The sequence below is a fragment of the Plecotus auritus genome (assembly GCF_963455305.1).
Source record: "Plecotus auritus genome assembly, chromosome: 15".
NCBI lineage: Eukaryota > Metazoa > Chordata > Mammalia > Chiroptera > Vespertilionidae > Plecotus > Plecotus auritus.
The window spans coordinates 4,910,685-4,928,590 of record NC_137781.1 but is presented as its reverse complement, the minus strand read 5'-3'; the positions used below and the strand labels follow the sequence as shown (position 1 = coordinate 4,928,590).

Genomic DNA, 17,906 nt, shown 5'->3' with positions numbered 1-17,906 from the left:
TAAGCTTAGGAATTACAGAAAAATATAAAGAGGTTAAGTAAAAATCACCTAAAATCTCACAACTCACAGGTAACCAGGTACGTTTTGGTGAATCTAATTTAGGACATCTTTCCTCAAAACAATAAAGGCACTTCCCCCTCGCCCCTTCCCCATGACCACATGTTTTTATAGGAGAGGGACCACACTACTCATCCGATTTTTGTACCCTGCTCTCATCCCTCAGTAACGTGTTACCAGGAGTTGTCCATGTCCGCGAACATAACCTGCAGACCCGGGCCAGAAAGCACTCGGTAAAGGAGCAGACGGTAAGTATTTCAGGCCTCTGGCTATTTGGTCTCTGTTGCAACCACTCAACTCTACTTCCGCAGCGGTAAAGCAGCTATCGGCAATAAATGCATCCATCAGTGGGCGTGGCTGTGTGCCAATAAAACTTTATTAACCAAAAGCTTGTGGGCTAGATTTGGCCTGTGAGCCACAGTTTGCCGACGGCTACCATCCTATGCAATAGCTGCACAGATTTTGATAAAAACATGTTTTTAAAAATTAGAAATGAATGTCCTTGTTCTAAGAAATAATACAGAAGTAGTTAAGACTAAAAGGATATGATGTTTGCAACTTTCAAATGGTTCAGAAAAAGTGTGTGTGTGTGTGTATGTGAGTGTGTGTGTGTGTATGTGAGTGTGTGTATGTGCGTGCGTGTGTGTAGAGAGAGAAGAGAGAGAAGCAAACGGGACAAACACTAAGCAGTAAATCGGGGTAAAGGGCTCAGTGAGACTTCTCTAGAATAAATGGAACTTGTCAGGGAAGCTTGGCATTATTTCTAAAGCAATAAAGGAAGGAAGGAGTCGGGCTAAATTGTGGCTGAGGCCCCACACCCTGAGATGCTCGGGCATGAAGAAGGGGCTGTGCTGGCCCTCACAAAGGTACACACAGCAGGGGCACCCGGCACGTGGGGTCAGGGAGGGAGCACTGCGGAGGGCACACTGTGCAGCGAGACACGGAACAAACATGGGCAACGCACTGTCTGCTCCCCAAGGGGCGTGACTGGAAAGGCCGGTTCCGAGATACCATCTGCAGCAGCGGCTGGGGAGCAGCCCCGGAGCCTTCTCACCCTGCACAGCCCCTCCTTCCCCTGGTGGCCAGGCCGGGCCCTGAGCCCCAGCAGGGTCCTGGGAGCCGACCCCAGCCCGAGACCGGCTCTGCCCCTGACTTGTCATCGCTCAGCACCCTGTGATGCACATCAGCTAGAGCCCGCTGGGTGCCCTCAGTGCCGTCTGGTCCTTTCTTTCCTTAAAACTGTCCTCTCCAGTCGCCATTCCAAGTATTTCCATGTTCCCATCACCCACAGAATTCCCCTGCGTGCGAAGCGTCCCAGGGGACCACCTGACGGCCAGTGGACGGTGGTGAGAAACCATGTTCCACCAGCTTATCTACCCTTGGAGCTCAGATCTGAGTATTTTCACAGTTGGAGATGATTTTGTTTTTGTAAAAAAAAAAAAAAAAATTTTTTTAAAGGTCGGTATTAATAGTCTTTAGCCCAGCCGGCGTGGCTCAGTGGTTGAGCATCAACCCATGAACCAGGAGGTCACAGTTCGATTCCCACTCAGGGCACGTGCCCGGATTGCAGGCTCCATCCCCAGTAGGGGGCGTGCAGGAGGCAGCCGATCCATGATTCTCTGTCATCATGGATGTTTCTCTCTCCCTCTCCCTTCCTCTCTAAAATCAATAAAAATATATATATTTTTAAAAACATAAGCCTGAAATTTAAACACTTCTGAATAAACATGCAAACAAATAGGGTAACCAGGCAATTCGATTAAAGCAATTTGGACAATGCCAATTGGGATTTCTGCGTCATGTTGAGAGTAACAATGTTTAGAAAATCCATGTCACTCACTCTGGCTGCCGGTGACTGAGAGTCAGCTGAGAAAAACCCCGTGAGGAGCAGGAGAGGGGAAGAGGGAACAGCGTGGTGCAAGTGCCAAAGGAAACTCCCCCGGGAACGCACGTGTGCTTTCGGCTCGGGGAAACCCAGGGAAAGCCAAAGAACGGGAGACAAGTGTCATGTGCAAGCGCCAGTCCTTTCCCGCGAAGCTTCCAGAAAAATTTCACATGGGTCTGCTTTCTCCCTGATCACCCTTTGATCTCACCCCCAAGGGCGCAACAAATGCGTTTGGAAAGACTAGAGCAGGCGTCCTCAAACTACCGCCCCCGGGCCACATGCGGCCTGCCGAGGACATGGATCCGGCCCGCCGGGTGCCGCTGCCTGTCCTGCTTAGCAGCCGACGCGTCCCGGGCCCGCAGTGCGCATAGGAATTGGTTCATAGTTTTTTTTAAAACTATAGTCCGGCCCTCCAACCGTCTGAGGGACAGTGAACTGGCCCCCTGTTTTAAAAGTTTGAGGACCCCTGGACTAGAGCAATGGGGTTGCACACTGCCTCCCACCGCAGCTCTGAAACGTCTGAACCCTCAAATCGTCTCCCCTCGACACGTGGTTCGCTCCATGAGAAATCCCACCCGATCTGGACTCCTAAAACAGCCTCGTGAGGGAGTGTGCGCAGGGTCAGGGCTGGGACAGATTGCCGGAACCGGCAACAACAGGGACTCGCTTTTCCTCTTTGGCATCACTAGGTGATGGATGGGCGACAGGTTCAAACTGTCGGGGAAACTATTTAAGCTAGAGCGCAGGGCACTGCAATGGAGTCTTTCCCAAAGCACTGAAAACCCACCTCCCAAACTCCCAATAGGTTTCCTTCCACCTCCCAGACAGTGCACGTCAGCCAGCATCGGCACAGGAAAATGTTTACCAGCGGAAGAGATGTTTACAGTCAAGTCTGTTAAGACTGCTTAACTTGCAATCTCTAACTCCCTGAAGACAGCAAACGGGGCTACGGGCTGCTCGCTGACCTCACTGAAGTGTCAAGGTCAAGACCATGCCAAATGCATGTGACTAATTCTCCTTGAAATCCAGAAATCAATCCATGGGAACGAGCTCTCAGACGTGGGATTTTTAAAGCCAAGGATGTGTGGGAAAGCAACACGCCACCTCCACAGTCACGCAACCCCAGCACTGTGACCAGCTGTTTCCTGGGCAAGGAGGAGCTTGCGTGTTGATTCCGAGACATCATGGGAAAGTGTGAGGGGAGCGTCCTCCTTGCTAAATCAAAAGCCAACCACAGCGCAATACGAGAGGCCCGCAAAGAGCCCCCCGACTGACGAGTTCCCTGGGGCTCGCTTTTGAAATACATCCACGAATTCTGTGAAACTGCTTCCATCAAGAAATGGAGCCTCGTTTTCCTTCCCTTCCACACGAGCCGGACTCCCTGAGCTGGACCCACTGCAGAAAACGAGGCTGGAAGTGACTTGGTGTGACTTCTGAAGCGAGGTTATAAAAGAGAGACAGCATCTGCCTCACTCTCTCTTTATTTTTAAAAATATGTTTTATTGATTTCAGAGAGGAAGGGAGAAAGGGGGAGAGAGAGAGAGAGAGAGAAACTTCAACGATGAGAGAGAATCATGGATCGGCTGCCTCCTGCACGCCCCCTACGGGGGATGGAGCCTGCAACCCAGGCATGTGCCCTGACCGGGAATCGAACCGTGACCTCCTTGGTTCATGGGTTGATGCTCAACCATTGAGCTACGCCGGTTGGACTGCCTCAATCTCTTCTTGAGCTATGAGGGGGTCAGGCCGACGGAGGGGCCACGTGTAGCTGCTCCGTCTGACGGCCCAGCTGCAGCCCTAACCAAACATCAGCATCAACCACGTCTTGTATGTGGGTAAGGGAGCCTTCAAGAAAACCTCAGCTGACTTCCCAGCCACCATCTGCCCATAACCACATGAATGCAAACCACGGAGCTGAGGCCAGTCAGTTCCCAGAACCATAGCGATAATAATAATCAATAAACGTCGTGCTGTTAAGAGCGAGGTCTGCAAACTATGAACTGTGGGCACAATCTGGCCTGCGCCCCGTTTTCTGCAGCCTGCGAGCTAAGCTGCGTTTGGCACATTTTAAAAGAAACAGAACAATACAAAGAGAAGGACGCAACAGAGACCACATGCGGCCCTCAGAGGCTGGACGTCGTTATTCCATGGCCCTCCACAGAATTGGCTCACCGCTGTCCTGAGCCACCACGTTTTCAGCAGGTCTGTTATGTGGGTACAGAGAGCGGGGGCACGTGGACCACGACAGGAGTCAGCGACGGGCAAACCCGGGACGTGGAGTACCGTGAAACTCACACTGAAAAGCCACAACTCAGCTGCTATCGGCAAGTCAGTATCCATCCCATCGTTAATGACTCTCGTGCAGTCTTCTGATTTCACAAGCACACTTGCTCAGCCAAGTGACAGGAATGTGATTCATCAACCAAGAAGAGTAGAACAAGCCCGGATCTCAGATTGGATTCCAGATTAAACTCCAAAGTCTACGAGACGCATTCATCATTTTAGTAATAATAGCTGGCATTTACTGATACTGTCACAGACACTGCTCAAAACTATTGTATATGTGTTACTTCAGCTAAGCCCCATGATGACCCTTATTTCCATTTTACAGATGACAACACCGAGGTGCAGATAAATGATCTAACCTATTCACGATCACACAGGCAGTAAGTACAGAGCCAGGGTTTGAACTCAGGACTGACTTCCATCCGTGAACTTAACCGCTGCCCTCTGCCTCTCCTGGCCAGAAAATGTCTAATCAAGACATGCAGTCCTGGTTTGCAGAATGCAGATGTGCCCAGCTGGCGTGGCTCAGAGGTAGAGCATCAACCTAAGAACCAGGAGGTCGCGGTTTGATTCCTGGTCAGGGCACATGCCCAGGTTGTGGCTTTGATCCCCAGTAAGGGGCGTGCAGGAGGCAGTTGAACAATGATTCTCTCTCATCATTGATGTTTCTCTCTCTCCCTCTCTGAAATAAATTAAAAATGAAAAATAAAAAGAATGCAGCTGTTCCCTTAGGGAGGGCAGCGCCCTGTCCTCTCTGCCCAGACTTCCCTGGATGCTGGTCAAGGGTGCAGTCCATCCACCAGGAATCTGGCCTTACCCTGGTCTCTGGCTCTTGCCCCTGGAACGCAGGAACTTCAGTAGCCCTAAGGTTTCTGCTGAGAGGATCTGAGTCTCCTAGGCTAGCCCCAAACTCTGCTTGGTGATAAACTGTTCCTTCCAAACCATCAAAGGCTGCCTCCCACTTTTCTCCTGGTTTCTGTCAACCCACACATGGAGAATGAAGCTTTTTGCCAAAGGAATGGCTGTCAGGGAAGACACGGGTTCTCCACTGCCAGCCCTGGGATCAAGATCCAATCAGCACTGAAAGGACACGCAACCACTGTGGGGACCAGGGATGGTGGAGAGTGAAATGAGTATCACTTTCCTCACCTGTGAGCCGGGAGCCGTAAGAGCCGTCGGGTTTGCTGTGCAGACTAGTGCCAAGACAGACAGAGGGCCTAACCCAGGGGCTGGCCTGCAATTAATGGTGGTTATAATCACTATAATTTTGACACAGAACATGCCTCTCCTTTAAAGAGCTGGCCAAGGACATTTCACTGGAATAACTGGAAAAGCTGTTCATCACAAGGAAGATCCACATTCATGGACAGGACAGAGAGGAGGAGGGGCAGCCTACCCGCTGGGTCACAGCTTCTATCTCCCTTGTCACGAGCCTCTTCCACAGTGGCAGGTGTTAGTTTTGTGTGTGTGATATATATGTAACGATCTATCTATCACTATGTATATAACTACATATCCTATCTGATAAAAGAGTAATATGCAAATTAACCATCACTCTGCTACACCCACAAGCCATGCCCACAAGCCAATCAGGAGCGAGTATGCAAATTAACCCAACCAAGATGGCTACGGCCACGGAGAGAGCAGGAGGGAGGCTTGGGTTTCCCCCGTGATGAAGGAAGCCAAGCTTTCCGCACACTCTGGCTGGCCCAGGCCTCCGCTTAAGGCTACAAAGTTTCAATTATAGGAGATAAATTAATCCCAACAAAAATGGCGGCAGCCATGGAGCTGGAGAGAGCAGGAGGCTAGGGTTGCCGCGGCGATGGAGGAAGCCAATTTTCTGCAGCTCTGGCCTGCTTTGGCCTCTGCTTAAGGCTATGAAGTTTCAATTATAGAAGATAAATAAATCCCAACAGAAATGGCTGCCGCCATGAAGCAAGCAGAAGGCTTGGCTCCGCTCTAGGCTACAAAGTTTCAATTATAGAAGAGAAATAAATCCCAGATACCAGGGCCTCCACTTGGGTTGCCGGGGGGCATGGCCGGCCTGCAAACCACCACAGGCCCCTCGCCCAGGCCGCCCCACGCCCCAAGGGAACCCCCACCCTGATCCGGGACACCCTTCAGGGCAAGCCAGCTGGCCCTCACCCGTGCACCAGGCCTCTATCCTATCTAATAAAAGAGTAATATGCAGATTGACCATCACTCCAACACACAAGATGGCTGCCCCCATGTGGTCAAAGATCCTGCCCCCATATGGACACAAGATGGCCACCACAAGATGGCCAGTAAGGGAGGGCAGTTGGGAGGGACCAGGCCTGCAAGGGAGGGCAGTTGGGGGCGATCAAGCCTGCAGGGGAGGGCAGTTAGGGGTGACCAGGCCGGCAGAGGAGGGAAGTTGGGGGCAAACAGGCTGGCAGGGGAGCAGTTAGACATCAATCAGGCTGGCAAGGGAATGGTTAGGGGGTGATCAGGCTGGCAGGCAGAAGCGGTTACAGGCAATCAGGAAGGCAGGCAGGCGAGCAGTTGGGAGCCAGCAGTCCTGGATTGTGAGAGGGATGTCCGACTGCCCATTTAGGCCCGATCCCACAGGGCAGTCGGACATCCCTCGAGGGGTCCCAGATTGGAGAGGGTGCCGGCTGGGCTGAGGGATACCCACCCCTGTGCACAAATTTCATGCACCGGGCCTCTAGTATAAATATACATATATATATATATATATATATATATATATATATATATATTTTTTTTTTTTTTTTTTTTTTTTTTTTTAATTTCAGAGAGGAAGAGAGAGGGAGAAAGATAGAAACATCCATGATGAGAATCATGGATTGGCTGCCTCCTGCACGCCCCACACTGGGGATCAAGCCCGCAACCTGGGCCTGTGCCCTGATAGGGAATCGAACCATGACCTCCTGGTTCATGTGTCGAAGCTCAACCACGGAGCCACACCGGCCATGTGGCTATGCTTTGATTATATGTGAAAAGGGCCCCTTCCTGTTCTTTCTCCCACTGAACTTGACACAAATAATTGGAGATCAAGGAAAGAAAGGACAAGGCTCCAACTTGACCAACGTGCCAGGCCACCTCGGCGCGGGGACTGGCCGCAGGGCACCGTCTACTCACCAGAAGGGGAAAATAATGAGGCGGCTGATGAAAAATATGGTGGAAAAGATGAAGAACAGGGTATTGCAAGTTTGCTTCCACCCAGCGTAAGAAAACATCTTCGCAGACTGAAAACAAAGAAAAAAATGGTGTTCAGATAAAATGATATTAGTATACATTTCTAAAATTAAACATTTATAAATGATATAGCGTCTGGGATGGATTTGCTTCCAAACAATCGGGGAAAAGGTGGAGTGTGAGTGGGGAAACAGATGAAACAAGATTTGTGATATTATGTGTAGTTTTTTTGTTAATCCTCACCCAAGGATATTTTTTCTATTGATTTTTTTTTAGAGAGAGTGGAAGGGTGGGGGAGAGACAGAGAGAGAAACATCAATGTGAGCGAGACACACTGATTGGTGGCTTCCCACACACGCCCCAACCAGGGCTGGGGATCGAGCCTACAACAGAGGCACGTGCCCTTGACTGGAATTGAACCTGCGACCTTTCAGTCTGTTAACCGCTGAGGCCAACCAGCTATGGCTGTTCTGCTGTGTTTTTACCGAAGGTCCTCAGAACATCTTCTAACAGCAATGAGCTCAACTTTACAACATGCCCTGAGGGTCAGGTAGGGCTTCTCCTTTTACAGCTAAGGGTAGAAAGCCTGGTTGCCTGAGTAGTTTGGTGTTAATGACAGGGTGGGGGGGAGGGGGGCTGGCAGGGACAGCCTTGGGCTTATGTTCATCTCCAATGTCTAAGTCCCTTTAAATAACACAACTGTTTTCCTAGTGGACACACAGCAAAGCCCGCTGAACTGGAGGGTTTAGAAGCAACAGAGTAGGATAAATCCTTAGGTCCCGGCCAATGTAGTCACACTGTCAGGAGGTTACCGAGACAGGGTCGGAGAGCGGGGTGATTACAGCTGAGGTGGCCACGTTCAGGGGGCAGCACGTGGAGAAGAAACCCAGGCACAAGCCTGTGGCTAAGCCGACCGCTGCCCTGGGGGAATGTGATCACCTTGACCTTCAGACTGGGATTTGCATGGCTAACTGTGATGACATACAAGAGACCAAGTGCTCTACACAGCTCGTGTTTTAGTGGCAGCCAGTTGCTTTGAAATGGCTTCTGGTTACGTCTGGAACAGGGTTTGGCGAATTCCAGGCCGGTCTACAGGCTAAAGCTGGTCAGCTCTTGAGTTAAGCATGGTTTTCCATTTGTAAAGGAGTATAAGAACAGAAAAACAAAAAGGAAGAAGTAAGAATATGGGACAAGAGATTCTATGTGGTGCACAATGCTAGATTTACCATCTGGCCTTTACCAAAAAGTTTGCTGAACCAAGATCTAGAAGAACAAGATCCTACAACAGCCCAGCCGGCGTGGCTCAGTGGTTGAGTGTCAACCTAGGAACCAGGAGGTCAGGGTTCGATTACTAGTCAGGGCACAGGCCCGGGTTGTGGGCTCCATCCCCATTGGGGGGTGTGCAGGAGGCAGCCGATCCATGATTCTTTCTCATCATTGATGTTTCTCTCTGTCTCTCTCCCTCTCCCTTCCTTTCTGAAATCAACAAAAATATATTTTAAAAATAAAAACAAAAGTTTTATTTCTTTGAGCTTGAAGGATCTGGGGACCCAGAGACATCTGTAGACTGTGTCTGTTTTCAGGACTCACGGCCCTGCTGGACCCTCACACATGCTTCTTCCTGTGAGGGGCCCTGAAGCCCAGGACGTCCTATTGGTACCCGGGTCTTAATGGCAAGCGTTTACCTCCAGCCAAATGTCGGCCACGTCGTGCACAATCATCACCAGGGTCCCACTGCGAATGTAGTTAGCGCACCAGGAGAAGCTCATCAAGCTGAGAGCAGCCAGGTGGTGGATGACATGAGCGAGAAAATCCTACAGGAGGAGGGGAAGTGGAAACCATTAAGAAAGTGCAATTAGTTCCCAACACTGGAAGAACTAATGACGATGATAATGATGATGATGAGGAGGAGGAGGATTTAAAAACTAGTAACATTTGCATGTTTTAACATTTGTAAAATGCTTTCACTTTAATTCTAAATATAACCCTTGTGCGGGAGATAGGACAAGAATTGCCCTCACTGATAAAGTCACTTAACTTTGAGAGATCCCCTGTCATCTGTCATCTAAGTCCTGGCATCTGCTGTTTCTCCCACAGACCCACACTGGGTATATGTACACACACACACACACACACACACACCATATTCCTGTGTACATTTACATGTATTGTTTATTCCATGTCTAATTCCAAAAAGGAAAACAGACGTAGTGAAATAAGAGGTGTTGCATCTGAAAGAGATAACAAATAAAAGCGGAATAACCTACACTAGCAAATCCAGGCTAAAAAAGGTACCACAATTGAGCATAAAAACACAAAGGTTTTCTGCAGCAATGATGTACTAATGGCCAATAAGTCCGTGAAAATATGCTCAACCTCATTAACCATCAGGGACATGCAAATTAAGGCCACAGGAGATACGACTTCACACGCACCAGGATCGCTCTAACAGAAAAGATAAACAGTAAGTGTTGGCAAGCATGTGGAGAAATTGCAACCCTTGCAAACTGCTGTTAGTGGCGGCTGCTTTGTTGAGTGGCTGGCAGTTCCTGAAAAGGTTACCCACAGAATCACCACAGGGCCCAGCAACTCCACTCGGAGGTATGTACCCGAGAGAAATAGACACATGTGTCCGTGCAAAATTTTGTATCTGGACGTTCACGGCAGCTTTGTTCATAATAGCCAAACAGGCGGAGACAACCCAAATCTCCATCAGCTGATACGGGGATGAACCAAATGCAGCACATCCGTACAAGGACCACTTAAAAAAAAGACATGTAATACTGACACATGCTGCAGCAGGAATAGACTCTGCAGAGACTATGCTAAGCAAAAGGAGCCAGATACAAAAAGAACACATAGTGTGTGACTCCATTTATAGGAAATGTCCGGAAGAGACAAATCCATAGAGACAAGCAGCAGATGCGTGGTTGCCTGGGGCCATGGGAGTTAAAAGAAATGACCGCGAGAGTAATTTATTTCTGAGGTGATGAAAATGTTCTCAAATTTGACTGTGGTGACGACGGCAGAACTCTGTGACTAGACTCAAAACCACTGAATTATGCGCTTTAGATGGGTGAATTGTATGGTATGTGAATATTTCAAAAAAGTGCTTTTAAAAAAAAACTTAAAAGATTTCAGTTTCCTTGTGGCCAAAGTAAGAGACTAAACATGATGATAATAATAGCTTAATTTATTGAGCACTTACTGTATACCAGGAAGTGCCTAATGTGGTTTAACTTGCTTAATCCCCACAGCAACCAGCGCAGAGAGGAACTCTGTTCCACTCCGTGCTACAGACAAGGAGATCAAGGTTGGGGAGTTTAACCATCTAGCTCAAGATGTTAGTGAGGGTCAAGTAAGGGATTCAAAGAAATCTGACCCCAGAGTCTGTGCTTTACCCAACTCCTAACCGTTTTACGTCTCCGAAGATATGTGTTTATAAACATATGACATATATCTACCACTTAATTTTTTAAAAAGACTCAATGCACCTTGTACATGATAAAGAAAAATCAACTACTAAGAGAAAATCAAAGGTTTTATTGCCTCAAGAAATCAAAAAAGACAGAATCATTACAGAATCAACCTACCTGAGTGTATGTATATGTATGTATGTGTGTGTGTATTATTTAGGTGTGTGTGTGTGTGTGTGTGTGTATATATATATATATATATGTATATATATATATATGTATATATATATATATATACCTACAATCATTTTTTTCAATTCTATTTCTTGAGAAAATGACTCAATTAGCTTCAGTGTTAATCCTATATGATAAAAGGCTAATATGCAAATCAACCGCACAGTGGAACAACTGGTTGCTATGACGCGCACTGACCACCAGTGCTAAGGATATCCATCATTCGGACATCCCCTGAGGGCTCCGGGACTGCAAGAGGGCACAGGAACCCCCTCCCAAGTGCATGAATTTTGTGCACCGGGCCTCTAGTGTTTATATAATGTTCCACTACAAATACTTACCTAGGCACCAAAGTATGAATATAATTTGCACTATTCTATGTGTTATAAAAAGCAAAAAAAAAACAAACAAAAAACCCACAAAACTATGAACTAGAACTTAACACATATAAAATATAATTTAAAGATTAAGATTTGGGGTAGGGGATAAAAACTTTGGAAAAATAATGAATAAAGTAACTTTGTAAGTGAGACACTTACCTTCCTCTTCACATCAGAGCCCAGGCTAAATAAGAGAGAACAATAAAAACTCATTTCCAGGATGTAGTACCAGTACTGGGATGGCAGCAAGGGCTGAGAAAAATAAGAGTATTCACTTTAATGCTATGTAACTCATTTTAACTCTAAAACTACTGCTTATACCTATTAACATAACATTCCCCAGGAACCTGAATCTGTATTAATGCTAATAATTCAAGGATGTATATGGTAATCTCTAGGATAATTACTAAAATAATCAAGTATGCATAACTGAAAAGCTATATAAGGGAAGAAGTGGAATAATAATTTTTTAAAACTTGACTGTCCCATAAAAATGTAAGAAGAGAAAACAAATTTTAAAAAAAGGGAAACGCATAAGGTGGTACAAATAGAAGATAAAATAGCAAGATAGAAGATAAAATACAAATAGAAGATAAAATTTAAAATAGTTAAATTTAAACTCAAGCACAGAATGAACTGTACACAGACTAATAGAATGAGACACATGATGGGTGAAGATGAGTCCGTTCCAACAGAGAAGGAGAAAAAGGCCTGCAGAGACGTGGACAGAGCAGGACAGTGGCGCACACCTAACGCAGGGGGGACAGTATCGGGGGTCTGAGGGCTGAAGCAGTGGGGGGCTACATCAGAGGTCCTTACCTGTCTGGGATAGCCATTCCACACCTCCCCGAGGTCATATACCCAAGGTTTCTGGGGGGAAAAAAGTTTGTCAGAATCAAAGCTTGGCTTCAGCACAAAATGCAAGCTCCTCCTGATGGCACGGATAGGGGCAGGCAGGCGCAGAAAGATGCATTTTGGTATCCCGCTGCATGACTCTCCCTCTGGAGGTATCCACACATGTCGCTATACAACACCCTGGACTAGTGAATGTGGGGCCAAAACCAGTCCTGTCTCACAGAGCAAATAATTTCAAACGAATGCCTCTTCTAACAAACTGATTTCCGAAACAAATCTATGACTGCTTCTGTAGCAATCAGATAATCTGGAGCAATAAAGTATCTTAAGAGAAATTGAAAGCAGTCTCTAAAAGCTGGCTGTCTTTTATTTTCTATGAACAATGTACTATTAAGTTTATAATCACTTAGTAAGGCAATCATTTAGTAATTATTTACATAACTGGAGGCCCGATGCACGAAGATTCGTGCAAGAATGGGCCTTCCTTCCCCTGGCTGCCAGCACCACCTTCGCTCTGGCCCGGAGCCACCTTTCTGCCTTCCCACGCTGCCCAGAGGCCCGGAGTGGCTGGGGCAGTCTGGAACAACCCTGGCCACTCGGCACCTGTGTATGTAAATCAACCCGCCATCTTTGTTGGGTTAATTTGCATACTCACTCCTGATTGGCTGGTGGGCGTTGCAAAGGTACGGTCAATTTGCATCTTTCTCTTTTATTCATGTAGATGGTAAGGAGAGATTTAGTTTTTGATGGACGAGTAAGGAAAGTCTTCTTGGGACAAGTGGCATTTGCTATGAGGCTGGTTGGAATTGGACAGATAGAGAGAGATGGGAGGGGCAGGACATTCCTGGCGGCGGGGGAAAATGTGCTAAAATCCCCAAGTGGGGATGTACCGGGCATGTTCTGGGATTGTCAGGAGTCCAGCTTAGTGGGTGCATGAGTTGCCTAAGTGGAAACAGGGAGAGGCTGGGTTAAGGATTAACTTTGCAGATGCACAGTTTAACGGAGGCGCTGGAAGACAGCCTAGGAAAGGCCACTCCCCAGGCCTCGGAGGGTGAGAGGGCTACGGGCTGCTATCTCATGGAAAGCACTAGATCCTCAGGGAATCAAGGGCAGGGATTTTAGAGATTAAAGACAAGTTCCAATAAAAAATATCAAAAAGTCAACTTACATCATAAAGAAATGCAATCCCAGCCACAGTGATCACTAAGTAAAATGCAAATCGCCAGCTGCCAAAAGAAAGGAGGGTCTGGTAAGGGAGGTGGACACTGGAGGGGAAACACAGCTGGTGCGGCAGGAAGCCCAGCATTCTGCAGTCAGCTCCATCTAAGCTATCAGGAGACCGCCACGTAGACGGCCGCAACTTCAGGTCAGTTTTAACCACAGGGAGCCTACCTTCTTCACTTGTAAAACAGAAACAAAACTTGCCTCAAAATGCAAAAAGAATTGAAAATAATTTATGAAAAATACATATCATAGTGTCTAGTAGGAAGTAAACAACAATAAGTGGCAGTTATTATTATTATTATTTGCTTAGCGTACTTCCTAACACACAATAAATGATGGTTTGATGTATTATCAAATCATTTCTTTTATCCCCATTTAGTTCCAGTGACGAGGTTTCTGTGTGGCCTGACTTCTTAGTCTTGCCTTGGAAAAGCATATTTTGAAAGATTATCTTTTTGTCATGGATGGAGAAAGACCTATAAATTAAGAGACTTAAAAGACACAACCCACCTGTAATGCATGGGTCTTATTTAGACCCTGATTCAAATAAACCACACTGTCAGGAAGATTTGAGACAGGTAAGGAAAAAATGAACACACTGAATATTTGCTGTTATGAAATAAATTGTTTAAGGTATGACCCTGGTATTGCAATTACGTTTAAAGTTACTGTGGTATGTATCTTTTAGAGATATATATTAAAATACTTACTAATGAAATTATACAATGTCTGATATTTACTCCAGAAGTGATCTTCAGTCATAATTGGAGGAAAGCAGTCAAAAGGTACAAACTTGTAGGTATAGATCAGTAAGCACTAGGAATGTGATATATAATATGGTAACTATATTTAACACTGCTGTATGGTGTATTTGAAAGTTTCTGAGAGTAGATCCTAAAAGTTGTCCTAACAAGGAAAATACTTTCTTTTCTTTTTCCTTTTTCTATGAAACGAAGGATGTAACCTAAATCTGCGGCAGTCATTTCACAACATACACTGAGTGGCCAGATTGTGATGATCTCTGAACGCATAAGAATCTGGCCACTCAGTGTCTATCCTATAGAATAAAAGGCTAATATGCAAATTGTCCCCTCGACCAGGAGTTCAACCAGCAGGCAGGCCGGCCAACCGCCCATGTCCCCTCCCCCTGGACAGGCTGGCTGGACCCCACCCATGCACGAATTCATGCACCGGGCCTCTAATATATATACATACATATACACTGAGTGGCCAGATTATTATGCGTTCAGAGATCATGATAATCTGGCCACTCAGTGTATGTAAGCCAAGTCATTATACTGTGTGCTTAACTGTATACAGTGCTGTATGTCAATATATCTCAGGAAGAGTGAAAAGATCAACCCACAAAAATATCTGTGGTACGGAGGAGTGGGTCAGTTTTTCTACATTTGTGTATGTTAATAGCTTTGCAAAGTAAATTCTTTTAATTACTGCTATTTTAGTTAATGATTGCGGAAGCAACAACGAACTATTAAGAATGACATTTGTTCCTTACATTTGTATAATGTAAGGAACAGAGCTTTCATCAACACACCCACACATACTAAGAAAGGGGAATGTGGGCATATTCCCACTGTGGACACGGGACACCGGCGTTTTCCCAGTTCACACAGCGGAGCACTAAAAGGCTGGAGTACAGGTCTGGACTCTGAGGCCAGGAGTGTCTCCTGAACATGGTCACATAAGCTGAATGACAGCTTGTCTTCCAGGATTGTTTTGACAGAGAAAAAAGTAGGGTTCGCCTGGCCAGCACGGTTCAGTGGTTGAGCATTGACCTATGAACCAGGAGGTCTCGGTTTGATTCCCAGTCAGGGCACATGCCCGGGTTGCGGACTTGATCCCTAGTAGGGGACGTGCAGGAGGCAGCCGATCAATGATTCTCTCTCATCATTGATGTTTCTCTCTCTCTCTCCCTCTCTCTCTCTCTCTCTCTCCCTTCCTCTTTGAAATCAATAAAAAAAATATTTTAAAAAAAATTGTAGCACTTCAAAAGCTGGAACTGTCCTTCTTACCAAGCCTCCTGGAATTTCTTCATCCTGCAAGGCCTGTCCTGATTCCGCCGACTCCGAAACCATCTTTCAACCTGGCGCTCAGTCAGGTTACACTTCTTTGCCAGGCCATAAACATCGTCCTGAAAAGGGATGAAACGGGTGGGTGAGTGATGAAGAGCAGAGTCAGACTGGCAGGCGGTCAAGAAATAGTGTGACTGGATTACGAGCGCTGGTGCACTGGAGGGGAGAGGGACTCAGCATTCAAACTCGAGCCAGAGAATTTACCTCTTTTGTTTATGGATCACACACACACACACACACACACACACACACACACACCATGCCCCCCAAAACCACAGAGAATGTTAGTATCCCAGAACTCCTAAGTTCCAAAGAGAGATCAATTCTCCATAAGCTAGTAGCAACACATACGTTCAGGCTGCATAGCGCGCTCACTCATTCAGCTCAATGTTATGTCGGGCGTCCTAGGGACCAGGCAGAGGCGGAGCTTAACATGCCGCTCAAACCCAATCTCTTCGTTGTTCCGGTGAGAAACTGGTACACTGAGAGTTTAAGTAAATGCACAAGATGGAAAGCCAGTAGCCCAGTGGGGACTAGAACTTGGGCTGGTGCATACTCCGTTACTTTATGGTCGAATAGCTCCCGAAGACAACACAGGAGCAGCTCACACAGGTGCTGGCTGTCACTCTCACAGTGAATCAGATGGAGAGCCTAATTCAATCTGATCTGAAAGAATTCCAATCATCAAAGTCATGCTTGCAGAATATAAAAATGATGACTGCTTCTCTTCTGGGCAGCAGAAGCTGCAGGCTATGACTGAAATTGGAAACGGAATGGATAGTGGATTAGCTCCAAGGTCACAGGCCTGAAGCTCTCACAGGCAGACAGGCAGGAGACAGAAATGACTGAGCAGACCCGGTCTGTTTCAGAGTTGCATTCTCTCCACACAGGCTGTGTGTTAACCCACACCACCCTCCACTTCCACAATGAAATAACCTCTGTTTTTTTTTTTTTTTTTTTTTTTAGGCACTAGCTTTCTTGATCTTTCATTTTCCAATGTGAGTACAAGAAATACTGCCCGGCTGGTGGGGCTCAGTGGTTAAGCATCGACCCAGGAACCAAAAGATGGCGGTTCGATTCCCGGTCAGGGCACATGCCTGGCTTGTGGGCTCGATCCCCAGTAGGGGGCGTGCAGGAGGCAGCTGATCAATGACTCTGTCATCATTGATGTTTCTATCTCTCACTCCCTCTCCCTTCCTCTCTCTTTAAAGTCAATTTTTTAAAAAACCATAAAAAATAACCTAATTCAATCCTCAGGAGAGCCCTGTGAGATCAGCAATGTTATCATGTTCAATTCACAGAGGGGGAAACCGAGGCACACAGTGGCTCATCTGCCCGGCTCCACTCCGCCTGCAGCAGAGCCGAAGTCTGGACCGCCGTCTGACCTCACAGCCTGTGTATTTAGCTCCGACACCAGGGGAGCCTCGGGGAGCAGCAGCGTGGCCGGAGGAGAGGCCTGCGTGAGGGCCAGGAGACCCGGCTCCTCGCCTACGAGCCAGCCCTCTGCGAGAGCAGAGGATGGCCCACCTCCTTGGCTCTCACACGCTCGCCTGTGGCATCCACGGAACGAGAGAGCGCTTTGCTCTGAAAAGTCGGAATCTAAGGCTGAGACAGGCGAGCAAACTGCAGCGCCTTCATGAACCTCAGCGAGGGGCTTTCCGTCCGTCTCCCGGGGCCGTGCGCTTGTCAGAGCTCCTCCGGAGCGATGCACGTGTTTTCTCTGCATCAGCTCTCGCTGCGGCTTCGCCCGGGGAAGGGGCTAACCCAGGGGTGGGCAAACTTTTTGACTCGAGGGACACAATGGGTTCTTAAACTGGACCGGAGGGCCGGAACAAAAGCATGGATGGAGTGTTTGTGTGAACTAATATAAATTCTAAGTAAAGGAGCGGAGGGGAGAGCAAGAGAACCCTCCGCTCTTTCGGCTCCGCGGGCCGGATAGGACAGCCGAACGGGCCGGATACGGCCCGCGGGCCATAGTTTGCCCACGGCTGGCTAACCCCTCAGTGCTGCCGTTACCCCACTGTATCAACAGCAGAATAACTGATCCGTTGGCCACGGCCGTTGGGCCGTCACCAGGGCTCACTCCCCATACATCTTGAAGTCATTATTGAGATATATATAGAGAGACGTACACACGTGTGTAAATAACGGACTCGCAGCTGCACATACACAGGCCCAAAAGAATGGTGCGAAGTCATGGCTCAGAACCCTCCTGGGAAGCGGATGTGCACAGGGCGTGGGCCTCATCAATACCACGTTGTATACCCTCCTGTGCTAACCCGCCGGAGCCGGCGCC

At 47.4% G+C, this 17,906-nt stretch overlaps 1 protein-coding gene across 1 annotated transcript in view; it reads right to left on the bottom strand.

Annotated features, from left to right (window-relative positions):
• The window catches only part of CERS3 (ceramide synthase 3), a gene marked incomplete at both ends in the record, with an annotated part of 38,203 nt that overhangs the window by 10,263 nt on the left and 10,034 nt on the right, over nucleotides 1–17,906 (bottom strand). Inside the window, 6 exons of the mRNA XM_080651581.1 lie at nucleotides 7,352–7,458; nucleotides 9,094–9,222; nucleotides 11,598–11,690; nucleotides 12,258–12,308; nucleotides 13,462–13,519; nucleotides 15,551–15,669. Coding sequence (XP_080507707.1) covers nucleotides 7,352–7,458; nucleotides 9,094–9,222; nucleotides 11,598–11,690; nucleotides 12,258–12,308; nucleotides 13,462–13,519; nucleotides 15,551–15,669 — 557 coding nt within the window. The remainder of the gene's footprint in view (nucleotides 1–7,351; nucleotides 7,459–9,093; nucleotides 9,223–11,597; nucleotides 11,691–12,257; nucleotides 12,309–13,461; nucleotides 13,520–15,550; nucleotides 15,670–17,906) is intronic.